This window comes from Columba livia, chromosome 12 (genome assembly GCF_036013475.1).
Source record: "Columba livia isolate bColLiv1 breed racing homer chromosome 12, bColLiv1.pat.W.v2, whole genome shotgun sequence".
NCBI classification, from domain to species: Eukaryota; Metazoa; Chordata; class Aves; order Columbiformes; family Columbidae; genus Columba; species Columba livia.
In genome coordinates this window covers 20,472,810-20,488,333 of record NC_088613.1, presented here as the reverse complement: position 1 = coordinate 20,488,333, position 15,524 = coordinate 20,472,810, and the positions used below count along the sequence as shown (strand labels likewise).

The 15,524-nt window shown below is 57.7% G+C and overlaps 1 protein-coding gene across 1 annotated transcript; it reads left to right on the top strand.

Moving 5' to 3' along the window:
• The first annotated feature begins 71 nt into the window (after nucleotides 1–71).
• LOC102089955 (regulator of cell cycle RGCC) lies at nucleotides 72–5,170 on the top strand. The gene is made up of 5 exons (XM_013370317.3): nucleotides 72–533; nucleotides 1,334–1,489; nucleotides 2,002–2,082; nucleotides 3,119–3,181; nucleotides 4,495–5,170. Exons 2-5 carry the CDS (start codon nucleotides 1,336–1,338, stop codon nucleotides 4,500–4,502), a joined length of 306 nt encoding a protein of 101 aa, XP_013225771.1. The 5' UTR covers nucleotides 72–533; nucleotides 1,334–1,335; the 3' UTR covers nucleotides 4,503–5,170.
• The last annotated feature ends 10,354 nt before the right edge of the window (nucleotides 5,171–15,524 follow it).

Below are 15,524 nucleotides of genomic sequence, written 5' to 3'. Positions count from 1 at the left end.
GACAACCAGTGACAGGACAAGGGGCAATGGGTGCAAACTGGAACACAGGAGGTTCCACTTGAATCTGAGAAGAAACTTGTTTGGGGTGGGGGTGGCAGAGCCTGGCCCAGGCTGCCCAGGGAGGTTGTGGAGTCTCCTTCTGTGCAGACATTCCAACCCGCCTGGACACCTTCCTGTGTAACCTCATCTGGGTGTTCCTGCTCCATGGGGGGGTTGCACTGGATGAGCTTTCCAGGGCCCTTCCAACCACTGACACTCTGTGGTTCTGTGTGACAGCCCCACGTGGGAGAGTGGACACCCATGCTACACCCAGTCCCTGTGCCTCCGGGCACGGACGGCAACGCGCGGGGTTGCGGCCCGGAGGGCGGGGACCCCACGGGAGCGTCACGGTCCCGAGTGCGGGGGGCGGAGCCTCCAGGGCGCGGCGGCCCCGCCCCAGCCCCGCCCCGCCCTCGGGGCGGCCGCCGTGGTTAAAGCTGCCGCTTGCGGCGAGAATCGCAGGAGCTGCTGCCGGCACCAGCGATCGCCCGTCGGTGAGTGTCGCGCCTGCCCTCCCCGAGCCCGCCTCGGTCTCCCCTCTCCGCCCGGGCGCAGCTCCCGCAGGGGTTCTGCACCTCCATCCCACCCTCCGTCGCGGAGCTCCCGGGGAGCATCTTGCAGCGTGCGGGACGGCTGCTTCTGGCCTTGCCCTGCCCGGGGCTCCATCGGGTCTTGTTCTGGCTTTCCCTCAGCGCGGCTGGGGCCGTGAACCCGCCGGTGGCCCCTTCCTGTCTGCGCTGGCCCCTGGGCAGCCCCGAGCCTGGCACTGGCCCTCACCTGTCTTCTCTCCACCGGCTGTGCTGATGTTTTCTGCTCTCTGAAGTGCCTCTCTGGGACTGCTCCAGCCCTGCTGCCCCGGGGATGGGCTGGCTCTGTAGGGCAGGGCCTGAGGGTGTCAGTGGCACATCCCTGGGGAGCAGCTGCCAGGCTCACTGCGGGTCACCTCGGTTTGACATAGCTCAGGGCCCCTGTTCAGCCCTGCTGTAACCTCCCCTGAAGGCAAAGTGAGAAGCTGGGTCCAGGACCAAGACCTGCTTAGGACCAGCTCTTACTGGTTGGGCCCCTGCTGAGCTGTGGGATGAGCTGGAGGGGTGGCTGAGCTGTCTGAGGAGCTGGATGTGCTCAGAGCTCTGGGGTGTGGGACAGTGTCAGCCCTGAGCTTGCTGCATGGTCAAGAGCTGGCAGCCTTGGTCTGCTCCATCCCCAGCCTGGTACTGCTCATGAGCAGCTTTTGCTGGGGCTGCCTGCCCGGTGTGTGCCTCAAACCACCCCCTGCGCTGTCTTCTTTCCCCAGCCATGGCTGAGGAGCTCAGTGACCTGCTGCGGGAGTTCGATGAAGTGATGGAGGACTTTGAGAGAGGCCCTGCCTGTCAGTATGAGCAGCACCTGGAAGAGCTGAAGAGAAAAGCGGGGCACAGTGTATATGACAGCGGCATTGATGAGCTGGAGAGTGAGTCTGGGGAATGAGGGAGGATGGTGTCTGATGGGATGGAGTTGCTTTGGGAGCTCTGGGGTTTCTCCATGGTAAACCACAGAGCTTCCTGCTGGTTCCACCTCTGAGTTGCCTGCCTGACTCATCTATCGAGGGCTGGATGAGTAGCACAGGGTGATGGCCACTGGATCCTGGTCCAGAGCCTGCCAGCATCTGCTGAGGCTCCTTCTGCTGGGTTTGCTGCTGCAGGACTGCACAAGGCTTGAGATAACCAGGAGCTCAGAGGGAACTGGTTTGCTGTAATAACCACGAGGAGTCTCTGTGGCTATGCCCAGGCAATGTCTGGTGCTGTTTGTCTTGGCAGAGAAGCTCAGTTCCTTTTTTCCAAGTATTCCTTGCAGCAGGGGAAGATGGTCTGGCCAAGAGTGAAGGTGGACCAGGTACCCTATGCCACACATGGGATTGGTCCCTGGTCCTGCAACTTTTTTATAAGGTGCGTGTGGCCATGGACCGTGACTTTATACCTGCAGGTACCAGCACGTCCCCAGGAAGCAGTCTCAACTCCAGCAAGGAGGACCTCAACACCCCTGCCGGTGCTTACCCCTCCACAGGTGAGGCTGAAAAATGTGTCCCAAGGACTGATGCCAGGGCTTCCTTCTGCGTGCTTGGCTCTGTTCAGCAGTGATGGGCTGCCCTGGGTGGGGTTGTGCCAATGGGCCCCTGCAGGGTGTGGAGGTGGGAATGGGCTCTGGGGTCCTGGCTGGATCCTGGAAGAGATATGAATTTGGATTGGCATGTTGAGGCTGGACTGAGCCAGAGGTCTGTTTGGGAGGGTTGTAGAGAGGGGCTCCGTTCTCACCTGGGAAGGGCAGGATTGTGCAGGGATGGGACAGCACAGGGGAGCTGAGCACCCTTCCCACCATGTATGAATCCAGCTCTGGCCTCAGCTGAGCCATTGCTGACTGACCTCATGTACATGGGAGGATGTGCCCTGCTTCTCTGCTTCCCCCATGTTGAGCCTGAAGCCCCGCTTTCTGGGTTATGGGATGCTGATGTGTGTGGTACCTGTGGGCACTGTCCTGCCCTCCGAGCCGGGGTCTGAGATGAGGGGCAGGGGGAGTGCGGGAGGTGGAATTGATGTGTGTCCGTAGGTCAGAGTCAGCCCTGGGGTTTTCCTTCCTAAAGCAGCGTCCTTGGTGAAACCTCTCACTCCTCAGTTCTGTAGCTGCCAGCCCTGACCTGTGTGTGTGCACAGGGGGACCACACTGCCGTAGGGGTGGGTGGGTGATGCTAGAGCTGCCTGTGCAAGCATGGGACTCCAGAGCCAGGCAGTGCTGGGCAGCTGCTTGGAAAGGTTCAAGGCTGCTGTTCTGGCGCCTTCAGGAGCTGGGTCCAAGGGTGGGCTGTAATCCTGTAGAGATGCATTGCCCCATGGGGATGCTGTGCTCGGGGCATTTGCCTGGGTTATTCTGGAGCTGTGCAGCCATGGGTTGCACATGCAGCCCCATGGAATCTTACCACTGCCAGGCTGGCCCAGAAGCAGCAGTCATGGTTAAAGCAAGGGGTAGGGATCTTTCTTCTCCAAAACTAGAGCCTGGGGTGGAAGGCGGCATGGGAGAGACCTGACAGTGTGTTTCTCCCCACTAGCTAAGCTTGGAGACACCCAGGAGCTGGAGGAGTTCATTGCGGATCTGGATAAAGTGTTGGAGGGTACGTACGCACCTCTGATCCCTGTGCTTCCCAAGCTGCATCCAGCCTAGCAGGACTCCTGGGCTGGGGCTGCTCTGCTGCCTCTGGCTTAGCAGAGCCTGGCCCAGGGGGCTTAGGACCTGGTTTTGGCATCAGGGGTAGAATCCTTCTGTCTTCAGGGTGGGGAGGGTAGGGATGTGGAGTTCATCTGGATGTCACCCCCCCCCAGCCATCTTCAAATTCTTTCAGCTGGGGCAGAAATTCCACTGCTTTAGTGTCTTCCCTATCTGGTGCCTCAGTTTCCCCCAGCTGGTGAAGCAGAGGTGGCAGCACCATGCTGCTGGAGGGGACCGGGAATGTGAAGGCCAGATTGGTCCTTACAACGAAGGCCTGCAAAAAGAGTTGCCAAACAGTGCAACCTGCAGAGCTATTGGCATTTTAACAAAGATGAACAGGTGCTTGTGGCTCTCTGCCTAAGCATCCCTCCCACTGCTGCTCCAGGGCTTTTCTTTGCTATGGGGGAGAAGGTGAGCAGGAGGAAAAATGTTCTTCCTTGTGGCATACCCCAACTTGGAGAAAATCAGCTCTGTGGAAATAGCCTATCTGGAGAGAGGAAAGTGAAGATTCAGACTTGATAAGTACCACCTAACACGTTCCTGTGGAAATGCCCCATGGGTTGTGTTTGCACTGAATGAAACCATGGGCAGGTCTCGGAGTGAGACTTGTGCATCTGCAGAGTGGGAACCGCTTCAGAGGGTCTGTGCAGTGACAGAGAGGGGGATCACAGCCCTTGGGAGCACAATGGGTCGTGGTCTGCTCCTGCAGATGTTTTCTTCCTGATAAAGCCCTTGGCTGCAGGTGCCTCTGGCAAAGGTGATGCCATGCTTGGGCTTGTCTGGCAGCTTTACCCAGGCAGCTCAACAGTCCTGTGGGGCTGACTGGTCCCCAATAGCTTCAACACTGGGGAAACTGAGGCAGAGGCCACACTTCGTCTCCGAAGGGGTTCCTGTGTGACAGGCTGGAGGCAGAGAGAACTTAATTAAAAAATTAAAGTATTTCCCCCTAGGCAGACTGCATAAGTCGCAGTTCTCAGTATTTGTTCCCTTCCCTTCTGAGTGTCCAAAATGAGGTGGCTGGTGGGAAGTGCTGCTTCTGCTGGCCCTGAGCCATGCTGGGGGGCAGAGAAGCAGGGGAGGGACAGAGCCCCTGCAGCAGATTTCTGCACCAGCCCTGCTGTGGGTGATGCCGGGGGGGTCCAGAGCATCGTACAGCCCTCCTCCCTGCAAATGTTGTCTCACCAATCTTTCCCTCCCCACCCCTTGCTTGTCTTGCAGAGATGTGAGAAGTGGTTTTGCTGGCAAGTTTGGATGGGAAGACCCACAGCAGATGAGCCCCGTGCCTCCCTCACACATCCTCTGCTTATGTGCCCATGCCACGCGCTGCCCATGCGGGTGACAGCCGTCCCGTGCGGGTGACAGCCGTCCCGTGCGGGTGACAGCCGTCCCGTGCCGCTCTGTGCCAAGGAAGGGCAGAGACTGGTTCAGCAGCAGTGGGCCGGCAGCTGGGCTGCACTGGGGGCCAGGCCCTGCTCTGGTCAGTGTACCATCAAGGCTCTGCCAGCATGAGATGGGACGAGCTCTCGCTTTGGGCACCGGGCTCTGCACTGCAAGGGGGATCGGCAGCTCTTGTGACTGTGTGGGGTGGGGGGGTCCGGTGCCGCTGCTGCAGCCCGGGGAGAAACCCTGGGTGATTTTTAGGCAAGATCGGTTTGCGGTGCAGCAGTGAGACCATGGTGTCCCCTCTTGGGTCAGGACAGCCTGTGCCCGCAGTAGCATCTGTCGCAGGCAGTGAAAACCACTGCTGACCCTTCGCTTTGCACAAGTAGCCTCAAATAAGGCCCCTGCCTGCACCCCAAGTGCCTCTGCCCCTACTGCTGCTGTAAATACTGTAAAAAGGGTGTTTCACACTGTACAGATGGGATGTATTTTTATGAACAGGATTTTAAGTCTCTCTGCTTGTCTGTGTGTGTTCAGTCTTTCCTCGTGGGCTCCTCTCTTCTCCGCAGCTGACTGTGCTATGCACAAGCTCAGGGGCTGCCACCGGGGTGGGCATCAGAGAGATGGGGGAGAGGGGCCTCGGGGAAGAGGGTCAAGCAGCATTTGTCTGTCTGAAGGGGGGTAGGAGACCCCCCTCATCCTCCCTGCCTGTGGCAGAACATGGAGTAGGCTGGCTGCCCTCTGGGCAGCAGGGATGGATGGGAAGAGAGTTGGATGGATGGACAGACAGAGGAAGCCAGCTCTGCTGCAACATGTCCCCAGGACTTGAGCTCTACTGTTGCCTGCTGACTCCTGGGGGCAATGTCCTGCCTGGCTGGGGTCTCCCTGGAGTAACCCCATGAGCTGGCAGGCAGCCCAGCTGCTCCAATGGGGCTGGATCCAGCTGACCCACTAGCAAAAGGAGGGCTGAGCCACACAGCTGGGACCTTGCTGGGAGCTGCAGGGTGGGTAAATGGCCACGGCAGCTGCTCGGACACCCCATCACAGGGGCCCTGGCTCTTGGGCAGTGTGGGGGTGGGAGAGGAGGGCAGAGTCCATCCCATTCCACCTCCACCTTCCCCGAGGGATGAGCCACTGCGTGCTCCTCTCGCAGGTGGGAGAAGGCCCTGGGGACCTGTTCCCAGTGTGCTGTGGGACCAGCCCTGCTCCTGTTGATACTCTTCTGGAAAGCCACCTTCTTCAACCTACAGATATGTTACAGGGAGTATTTCTTGCTTGGCTAAAGATCCAAGAGGTGAACAAGGCTCCCGGGTTTGCAGCTGTGGGTTTGTTCCCAGTGTGCTCAGAAAGGCTGGGGTGGGTGATGCTGCTCCAGAGGTCCCACTGTGTCACGGACGTGCCCTGGTGATGTCGCCTCTGGTTATTGCCATTCGCAGTGACCCCAGGAATGAGTCCCCAGGGAATGAATTTGCAGCCCTCTGCCTCGGGTGGTGTGTGGGGACTCCCTGCCTTGCTGCGTTCGTGTCCCTGTGGGTGTGTGGTTCAGTGGGGCAGACAGAAAGTGCTGTCAAATACAGGAATGGTCCAGGCATGAGATCAACCTGGGAGCAGCTGAGCTTGGAGTGGGATCTGGCAGTTGTGAGGGATGCTCAGTCCTCCCCTGGGATTCCCCTCCCCAGAAGCTGCCCCGTGAGCAGTGGGGTGACCAGGAGGGGCTCAGAGTCAGGAGGAACGTGGGGCTGGCAGGACTGCCCTTCGTTCCCTGTGACATCTGCTCGGAGCAGGGACATGTGTGCCTCTGTCGCAACTGTCTGAGCAGGAAACAAGACGGTTTTAGCTTCTTCCCTCACTCCTTGGTTCATGAGGTGCTGATCAGGAGGATATTGGTCATCTAATCTGCCAGCCCGGGGCTTAGTGCTGCCGCAGAATCTGCTGAGCATGCATTAGTCCTGCAAACCCAAGTGCTCAGGCGGGAGGGCCGGAGTGTGATGAGGCTTCTGAGCAGCCTCAGCAGAACCCTGTGCAGGGTGGGGGACACTTTTCATTGTCACTCTCTCCATGCTGTGTCACGTGGCCACTGATCTGCCTCCCAAATGGAACCCACGGCCCTGTCAAGGTGCAGCGAGATGGGGGTGAGAGCAGTGCGGTGGGGCTGGGGGTGGCGGTGATGCTCAGGAGGTCTACCTGTGACACTCGGAGATGTCCCCATGATGCTCGCTGTGCTGCGGGGGCCAGAGCAGCCTGCTCTTTGCAGATACCCAGCCCACACCAAGGCGCTAGGGCAGCAGGAGCTGCGGGGACGGTCCCTGCCCTGCTCACTGATGATGGCAGCGACCGCAGTGTCAGCTGGGACGTTTTTTCCCCTCTGAGTCATTGCATGCAGGCATTTCACCCTTGCAATCTAGCTCTGACTCCTCTATTTCTTCCACCCATGGTTTCTTTCTGTCTGGGTATCACAAGCATCATTCCAGCCTGTGTGGGAAGGGGTTTTTTAACAGACCACCCCCAGCCCGCCCAGCAGTGTGGTCTCTGGCTGGGTTGCAGTGATGCTGGTGCTGGGCTGGGGAATCCCACACTGTTGCCTTCCCTGGGAGCTGCTCACCAGCTCGCATGAGCACCATGTCTGCAAATGTTAAGCAGCTGCAGATACAAGTATTTTCAAGCCCCAAATCTGCTGTGGCTGATACACCCCAGCAGCAAAATATCAGTCTCGGTGAAACACCAGACAGGTTGTTTGTTGTGGGAGTTGCCAGGCGAGGGGTTTGGGTTTCACCCCAGGTTTTCTCCAGCCCGTTGAATCGGGCTACGTGGATGCTGCCTGCACCCGAGCTGTCCCATGTTGTGCAAGATCCTCTCCAGGGCTTGTGGTACCTCCAGCACCAGTGACACAGCTGTCAGCATCTGCTTGGTCGGTGCTGGAGGGCAGTGGGGCTGGCACTGGGCACAGTGCTGCTGCTGTATGTGGGTGACATGAGACCTAATGCCAGCGCCATCCTGCGCTGATGACAGGAGTGACAGTGATGCTCAGCCCAGCCCCCGGGACAGGTTTGGACACATCACTGCAAGCAGATCCCTTTGGGCACAGGGGTTCTGGCAGGTCGTCTGCTGGGACAAGGTGGGGTTATTTTTCCTGGGGACCCCAGGTAGGGCTTGGGGACATGCCTGGGTGACAAGGTGACACTGAGATGGGTGTTACAGCATTCACCGGCCCAGGGTGGCTGAGGCTGACCGAGGCGGTGGGTGGGGAGAGTTGGATGGTCCCTGTGTGCATGTGTGGTGGAGGTGCTGCAAAAATAATCAGCACAAACAAGCACGTCCTGCAGCTCATCAGTTCCTCCCCTGGGCCCCTTTTGCCAGAGCAGCTTGGAGGAGGCTGGACCAGGGTGAAGGAGCTCTGGGAGCAGCAGGGCCGGGCTGGACTTTGGTGTGAGCCTCTGCAAAGAGTCTTGAGACAGCTTGGGACCTGCCACCCACCTGCTGGAGGCGGCGGGAGCTGAGGGTGCTGGCGGAGCTGGGGATGGCCAGACCCTGAGCAGTGCTGGGAGCTGCTGGTCCAGGCTGGCTGGGCTGGAAGCCACGGTCAGTGGAGAGGACACCCAGCCCCATCCAGGCTGGAACGGGCACGCGGTGCCTGCACGCGATGCCTGCAAGGCTGGCACTGCTGCCAGCCACGTGTTCACCGCCTGCGGCTGCTGCCCAACAACCGCCTGCTTCTTTTCTTAGAAACGAGCGCAGCATGCGCGGGGACGGGAAGTGGCAAACCAGAGTTGGGCCAACTGCACGGGCCTCCCGCCTGCAGCTTTTCCTTCAAGCCCAGCTGCAAACCCAGCCTTCCTGGAGACCACAGTGGTTATTTACCAGCAGAGCAGGCACTGCTCCAGCAGTAGGTCCCTCACGCTCTTTTTGGAGGCTGCCCAGTAAGCCCCCTCCTCTGGCTGGGGGTGCTCAGCTCCAGCTGCCACGCCAGCCTGCAAAGCAAATCTCCCGGTGTCCTGGGGACCCAAACGGCCAGACCGGGGCATGGAGGTGACAGCTTTTGCAGAGGTGGCCCGTAGCCACACAGGGGCTGGCTGGCAACCAGCCACCTCCCTCCCTTGCTGCACAGACACAGCCAGGAACCTCCCTGGTGGCTACCACCATAGGGGGCACCTCTGGGCAGATGTTGCCGGCACCTCCCTGTCTTTGCACACCCTGCTGCTTTTCTGCTCTCTAGCATCCACAGGAAGAAGGGATGGGATGCCTTTTGCTGGGTGGAGATGTTCCTCAAGACAGGACAAGGGCTTCTGCTTGTGCACAGGGGCTGATGGAGTGGGACACGGTCCCTCAGCCTACCCAGGCTGATGAAGTTGCTCCCACCTGGAGGGATCTCCCCAACCTCTGTGGGGGTAAAAAGAGTCACCAGAGTTTCTCTAAATAAATTATAGATAAATTGCCTTTATCACACCCTGCTGACCGTGTCAGCCCTGAGAAAGTCACATAAGTGAGTTATTCCTCCACCAAAACACCATGGCAAAGAGCTGTTGCTCTTGCTGAGCTTAAAACCCGGTGGCAAGACGGGCTTGATGTCTAACTGCAGAAAGATTTGGATCAGGACCTTAGTAGTCCCACCAAAAGTTCTCCATCCTCATGTAACCCTGGTTCTCTGGTCTCCTCCGGGCTGCTGGGCTCCACCAGCTCCAGCTGGATCTTTCTCCTCCAGCGGCCAGGAGGACACTGGCGTGGTGCTGCCCGGGGCTGCGTGCGCTCGGGGTCCACTGAGAGGAACCGCATCCTTCTCGGGGAGGGAAGTCCCTGCCTGCCCAGACAGTCTGGCCACGGTGATGTAAGCGGCTGTGACTATTTTAGGAGATAACCCAGCCCTGGGGAAGCCATCTGCTGCTGCCTTTCTCTCCTGACAAACCCTCTCACGTGTTTTGGGGGGATCTTTCCGCATTTATGGGAAAGGAGAAGTAGGAACCTTTCAGGTCCTGACTTAAAAATGTATTTTCCAGTGTGCTTTTTAGCTGGAGCTAGAGTGCTGTGTGGGGGCGGGCACAGCTCTTGCAGGTCATGTTCCCCCTCTGAAACCACAGCACATCACTCCTTGCCCACCCAGACCCCAGCTCGTCCCATGCTGGTCCCCAGCTCACCCCATGCCCTCAAGGGTGCGAGGTCACCCCTGGGACCCAGGGGAGCACCCACGGGTGTCCTGTCCCAGTGGGAGTGGGAAGGAGCACCAGCTCTGTGGAACCTGACAGTGACAGCTGGTCCTCCTCCCAATGGGTGTGTGGGGAGCAGCCCCAGCCAGGCTGGAGCTCGGCTCTTCAGCCCTTGCCTGCTGCCCTGCCAGCCTGGGGGGCTGTCATCGGCCCCCTCCTCTCCCCAGGGAGCTGCCAGCCCTGGCTGTGCCCGGCCCACGTCCCGCTTGCGGGAGCTGGTGAAGCCAGTATCAGTGCAGGACCTGGGAAGGCCAAAGTCTCCATCACCTGAATCCCCGCCCAAGGACAACCCTGGTGAGGATGCAGGACAAGCACAGCTGCAGAGTCCGAGATGTTTTCCTGGGGGGCACAGGTCCTCGATGTCCCAAACATGGACTTGCTCCCCTCTGGTGAAAGTGCAACCAGACACAGCTCTGGGTTGCGTCTCCATTTTGGGAACAGAGGGAGGGTGGGTTCGGTGACCCTGCCTGCTCCCAGACATAACAAACCCAACTTTCTCTTGAAACATCGGTCCTTGCCTTTGGCCACCACAGATGGGAGACACCCCACTGCATTACTTGGGGTGGCTTTGCCTCCTTCAAGGGAGATCCATGCTTAGGCAAGAGGGGGTGAATGCAGGCTTTGACTGCTCCTCTCTGTTGAAACTACTTCCCAAAAGCAAACTTCCTTCCCAGAACCAAAAGGGGTGACGTTAGCCCAACGTCACCATTCACATCAGCTCTCCACTGTCCCTGCCCACAGCTTCCACCACAGAGGCATGGGCTTTAACTGCAATGCCATGGAGGGATGGGAAGCCATGGAGGGGTCCAGTGGGGACATGGGAGACTTGGTGCACCCCAGGCGATGGTGGTGCTGGGGGAGTCCCCAGGGTGACCAGCTCACCTGTGGGATGGAAAGGCAGGATGGAGAGAGGCTGTTGGCAGAGGGCTGCGAGGAGAGTTGTGGTTCAGGCTGAACAACCTCAGATCCTGATCGAGAGTGACAGAAACATGGCAATGTGGCCCTTATGGGCAAGGCTAGAGCTCGGGGTAGGCTTGTGGAAGCTTCTAAAAGTGCCTGTTTCTCTCCATTTACTACTAAGGGCACCCGAGGTAACTAGATGAGTTGTACACTTAGGTGAGCTAAATTGTACCCATAGCAACCAGAAATCCCCTAAGCCATGAAGTATTTCTTTAAGGAGCAATCCTCCTTGCCAGAATACTTCTTGGCATATTGAACTTGTCTTCAGCAAGAAGAGATCCTGAACTTTAGAGGAAGGAGACTCAAATATTTGACATCCCAGTATCAGGGGAAAAATGTATATACACTTACCAAAGAACCTCAAAAATTAAAAATAATGAGATGAAGCATTATAAATAGAAGGAATTAGAAGACTGTTTCAGGATTTTTTCTCTCAGGAGATTAGGTACCCTTCACGTTTAAGTGTCTTGTTGAGATAAATAAACCCTGTGATCCTAACACGGAGATTGGAAAACTATGTCCTTTTTCAGTGCTGTAACAAAATGTCATGGTAAATCAGGAACATTCTAGCCTTGATATATTCAGCAACATCGTGATAAAGAAATAATCCCCATTTCCTCCCTCAGCTTTCAAAGGGTCATTGTGGGCTTGTAGCCATGGTGGGTTGTGCTACCTGTGCAGAATGGTATGCGGATGAAGACAGCCAAGCTGCAATGGGCAGAGGGGTGTTCAGAGAGCCAGGCTGACCATGCATCTCCATCCTACACAGCCCCAGGGCGTCCCCAGCTCCACCAGCCCCCAGCAGAGTCTTCCCCAAGGAGCAGAGCGTGTCTCCTCCACCATCTTCCAGCATGTGTTCAGGCCTGCGAGCTCCATCCCTGCTCCAACCAGTGCCTGAAGAACCATCCCAGTGAGAACGCCTTCGGTGCTCCAATTCCTCCTTGCAGTGAGCAGCGTGGTGCTGGCTCCCAGCCCTGTCCCCTGGGCTGCTGAGAGTGCTGGTGCCAACCAGAGCTGGGGTCTTGCTCCTGCTTTACACCCTCTGCCCTGATTCCCACCACCAGTGCCCCAAGGATGCTCCCCACCTCTGGGTGTCTTGGTGGAGTCCCTGGGAATGTTGGCAATGACCTGGCAGTCCATGGAGACAGCATGCTGTCTTTAAGAGCTACCAGGGCAGGTAATGGGCCAGGATTATCCTGATGGGCCTGGAAGCTTGTGCTGCAGAGCAGGCCTGGGAGGTTTCCTCAGCAGTGCTGCAACTCCCAAAAATTCCCCAAGAAGTCTCTGTGTGACCCCGTCATTGCCCAGAGGACAGCAGAGCTCCACAGTGTCAGTGGAGCGGGTGCTTTCCCCCAGGGGATGCCAGTGTCCTTGGATGGGAGCAGACAAGCTCCTCCAGGTCCTCACTGAGGTTTCACCCAGGTGGAGACCAAGGCAGGTGCCTGGGATCAGAGGGATTTTGTTTCTCTCTCTCCTGGCTGCTGTTCTCTGCTCAACCCCCACCCCTGCTCCTCCATCGGGCTGGGCTCTGACTTCATCCTCCAGGTATCCAAAGAGACAATGGTGTCTGTGGCAGCCAGCACGGCATCCTGTCCCCTCGCTCGCCCGGGTCACTTCCCGGGATTGTTCTGCTCTGCAAGGACAGGGGTTGGCCCTGGGGACTGGGAACGGACGAGCCTCACGTGCATCTCAGCCGCTGGTATTTCATTCAGCAGCAGAGCATGTCTGGGGTGATGGATGACAGCAGGGGAAGGCTGTCCCCTCTCTCTGGACTTTCTCCTGCCACCTTGTCCTCTTCCTCATCAGGAGCTGCCCCTGCGGTCCCCACCAGCAGCATCAGGCAGCCCTGACCGCGGGGCCAGAGCCCGATTTCCATCCCAGCCAAAACCCTTTGGCTCATGTCACCAAGACCAGCCCAGGTTGGGGTGAGCTCGGAGGGGAACAGAGGAACCCAGCTGATCCGGACGGGGCATCCTGCTGCCTTAGCCGGCATTAACCTCATAATTAAACTGCTTTAACTAATACCAGGAGGGTCCAGCCCTGGGTCACCATTCCTCGGCACCAAGCCTGCATTCAAGTAGGGGGCTAAGCCAGCAAACAACCCTCCTTAGCATAATCACCCCTGTTTTTCTGCACCCAGAGGCTGTGACTCTATTCATGCAGTGATCTTTGGACTTGAAATATCTTTTGTTTTTTCTTGTGTAATTCTTTATGGTTTGGTTAGCATGCTGCCCAGCTGCACACTCCTCACTGTCTCCCATGAGTTTTCGTGTCCTGCCCGTCCTACATCTGTTGGGCATGTTTAGATTTTAAAGTTGAAACCTTTTTCCGTTTTTCTGTGATATTTGCTTTTTTTGGGGGTGTGTTCCTTGCTATCTCTTGGCTCCCAGCTGCGTGCTGGCTGTCTGTACTTGGAACACCAATGCTGAGTAGGTATTGCTGGTAACCACTGTATGCAAATATCAGGGGCATGAAGCAGCATCCTCCTCCATACAGCCTTGTGTGGTCCAGAGCATCCCTTCCTTCCCACTCGCTCCCTGCGTGCTCAGCTCCGACCTGGCTCTAGGTCCTTCTGCCCCCCCAGGTCAGCACACAGGGTCAGCAGCTCCATCCCTGCACAGTCGTGGGGTTGGACAAGAAGCTGGTTGCTTCTACTCTGAAGACCACCTCTGGTTTGATCCCCACCCCAGAAGGGCACGGGGCTGAGCAATCTGTTAGAATCAAGGCAGCAGCGACAGGCTGCACCCATCACCGGGACGTCTCTGGGTGCGCTCTCCAAGTGGGGTGCAGATCCAGGGTGGCCCAGAGCACAGCAGGGATGGGTCCCGGAGCACCCAGTGCTTTGGAGCTTGGGGTCTGCTGGGATGGGCGGGTGAGGAGACAGGGAAAGCGCAGTGGCAGGACCGGCAAAGGGCTCATAATAAAGTGATGCCAAAGGGCAAACCAGGGGCTGTGCAGACGAAGTGGTGGGACACCAGGTGCTCCCCCCACCACGTGTCTCCAGCTTCTGCTATTTCAGGGCTTCCTGTTTCCCTGAATTAAACGGCTTCCCGGTGCACTGGGAACAAGGCGGGTGGCCCCAGGACTGTCCCTGCCTCCATGCGATGGCTCTGCCTTTCACATTCAGCAAGGGGGATTTTATTATTTCTTTTGGTGAAGCTCCTGGGCAAGCGGCATAGAAAACAATGGGCAGGAAATTGGGAATGGGGTCTGCCTTCCCGGTTCTGGCAGCTCTGCCTCTAGAGTGTCTGCAAGTACCTTTGGGTCCAGGTTTCTCTTCCTGAAGCTGCATCACGGAGCAGCCCAGTCGCTGCAGCAGCGCTTGTGGCTGTCGGGATGAGCAGGACAGCGGGGAGAGGAGCAGAGCCCTCTCCTTCCCTCTGTTCCCCAGCCCCACAGCCCCGTTCCTCCTCCCCAAAGACTGTTGCTTTGCAGAAAGTCCATTTTCTGCTGAGGTTTCCAAGTTGCACCTCCCTGTCCTGTTTGTTTCTGCTTCTTCCAGGCCTTTTGCATGCTATGCAAATGAGAAAATAAATGCTGATTTTCCAGGAAGAAAAAAAAAATGAGAAGTTAGTTCATTTAATGGGAAAATGGTAGTGCTGTCAGTGAGGCAGGAGCTGGACATGGGGCTGCTCTGGGGAATGTTGAGGGCAAGGACCTCCTCTGCGAGAGGAATTCCCAGGCCTGGGGACAGTAACACAGTGAAGGGGACCAGGAAGGGACCAAACCAGAGAGCAGGGCAGGAGACACCCGCTCGCTGTTGCATGTGCTGGGTGTCTGGGCAGCGGACCGGTACTTGACATCCCTAGGGAGGAACCTGCTGCCCACCTGCCCCCTGCCCAGAGCACTTGGGGGGGTGAGGAAGGTGTAAGGCCAAATCCAGCAGCCCCTGCTCCCCAGGAGGTGGTAGGGTGGCACATCTAGTGGGTGGGAGCATCACACTGTGCACAAGGTTGTGGCGGTTGCATCCAGGGACCACCCAGGGCTGAGGCCAGAGGAGCTGGTCCTCGTTTCTTGGTGCTAATTCCTGGGGGAACCCAGCTGAGCCATGAGATCACAGAGATCAGATGAAGTCAGCGTTCACCTCATCAGGACCTGTGACATGGTCTTCCTCTTCTAAAGGATCTTCACTTACATGGCATGAGGCTGGTGCTGTTTTCTTAGGGTTATTGTTATGGTAAAACTCTCTTAATGTCCCAAAAGTGGGAGTGTTGCCAGCCGCTCTATGATGTTCACCTTTGCTACCTGTCCTGGTGGGACACGGGCGGTCTGAGGGTACCAGGGTGCTGGGCATTGGATGAAGACTTTCAATGAAGAGATGTAGGGCCATCTTCCCACACACCATCTAAGGAGATGTTCCTCGGGGAAGCCAACACATCTGTGCAGGATCTGTGCATCTCCATCCCGAGCAGGAGCTGGGAGCGTGCAGAGCCACCCAGCCTCGTGAACCGCTGCTCCTGGGACAACCAAGAGCTGGAGCCTTGGGTCCTGCTCTGCTCTGCTCTGGTCCTCTCGCACAGCAGGGCCCTCTGCTGCCAGACTCAGCATCTCAGCAGGAGCAGGAGATGTTCTTGCTCAACTTCCAGCGGCATCACCCCACCGTGTCCTCAGCACGGCTCTGTGCTCCTCTGGGTTGTCTCCCAGCAGGGACTGGCCATGCTTCCAGGCCTAGAGAAAAAAAGAGTCAGGTTTTCAGCCAGTCCTCATGGG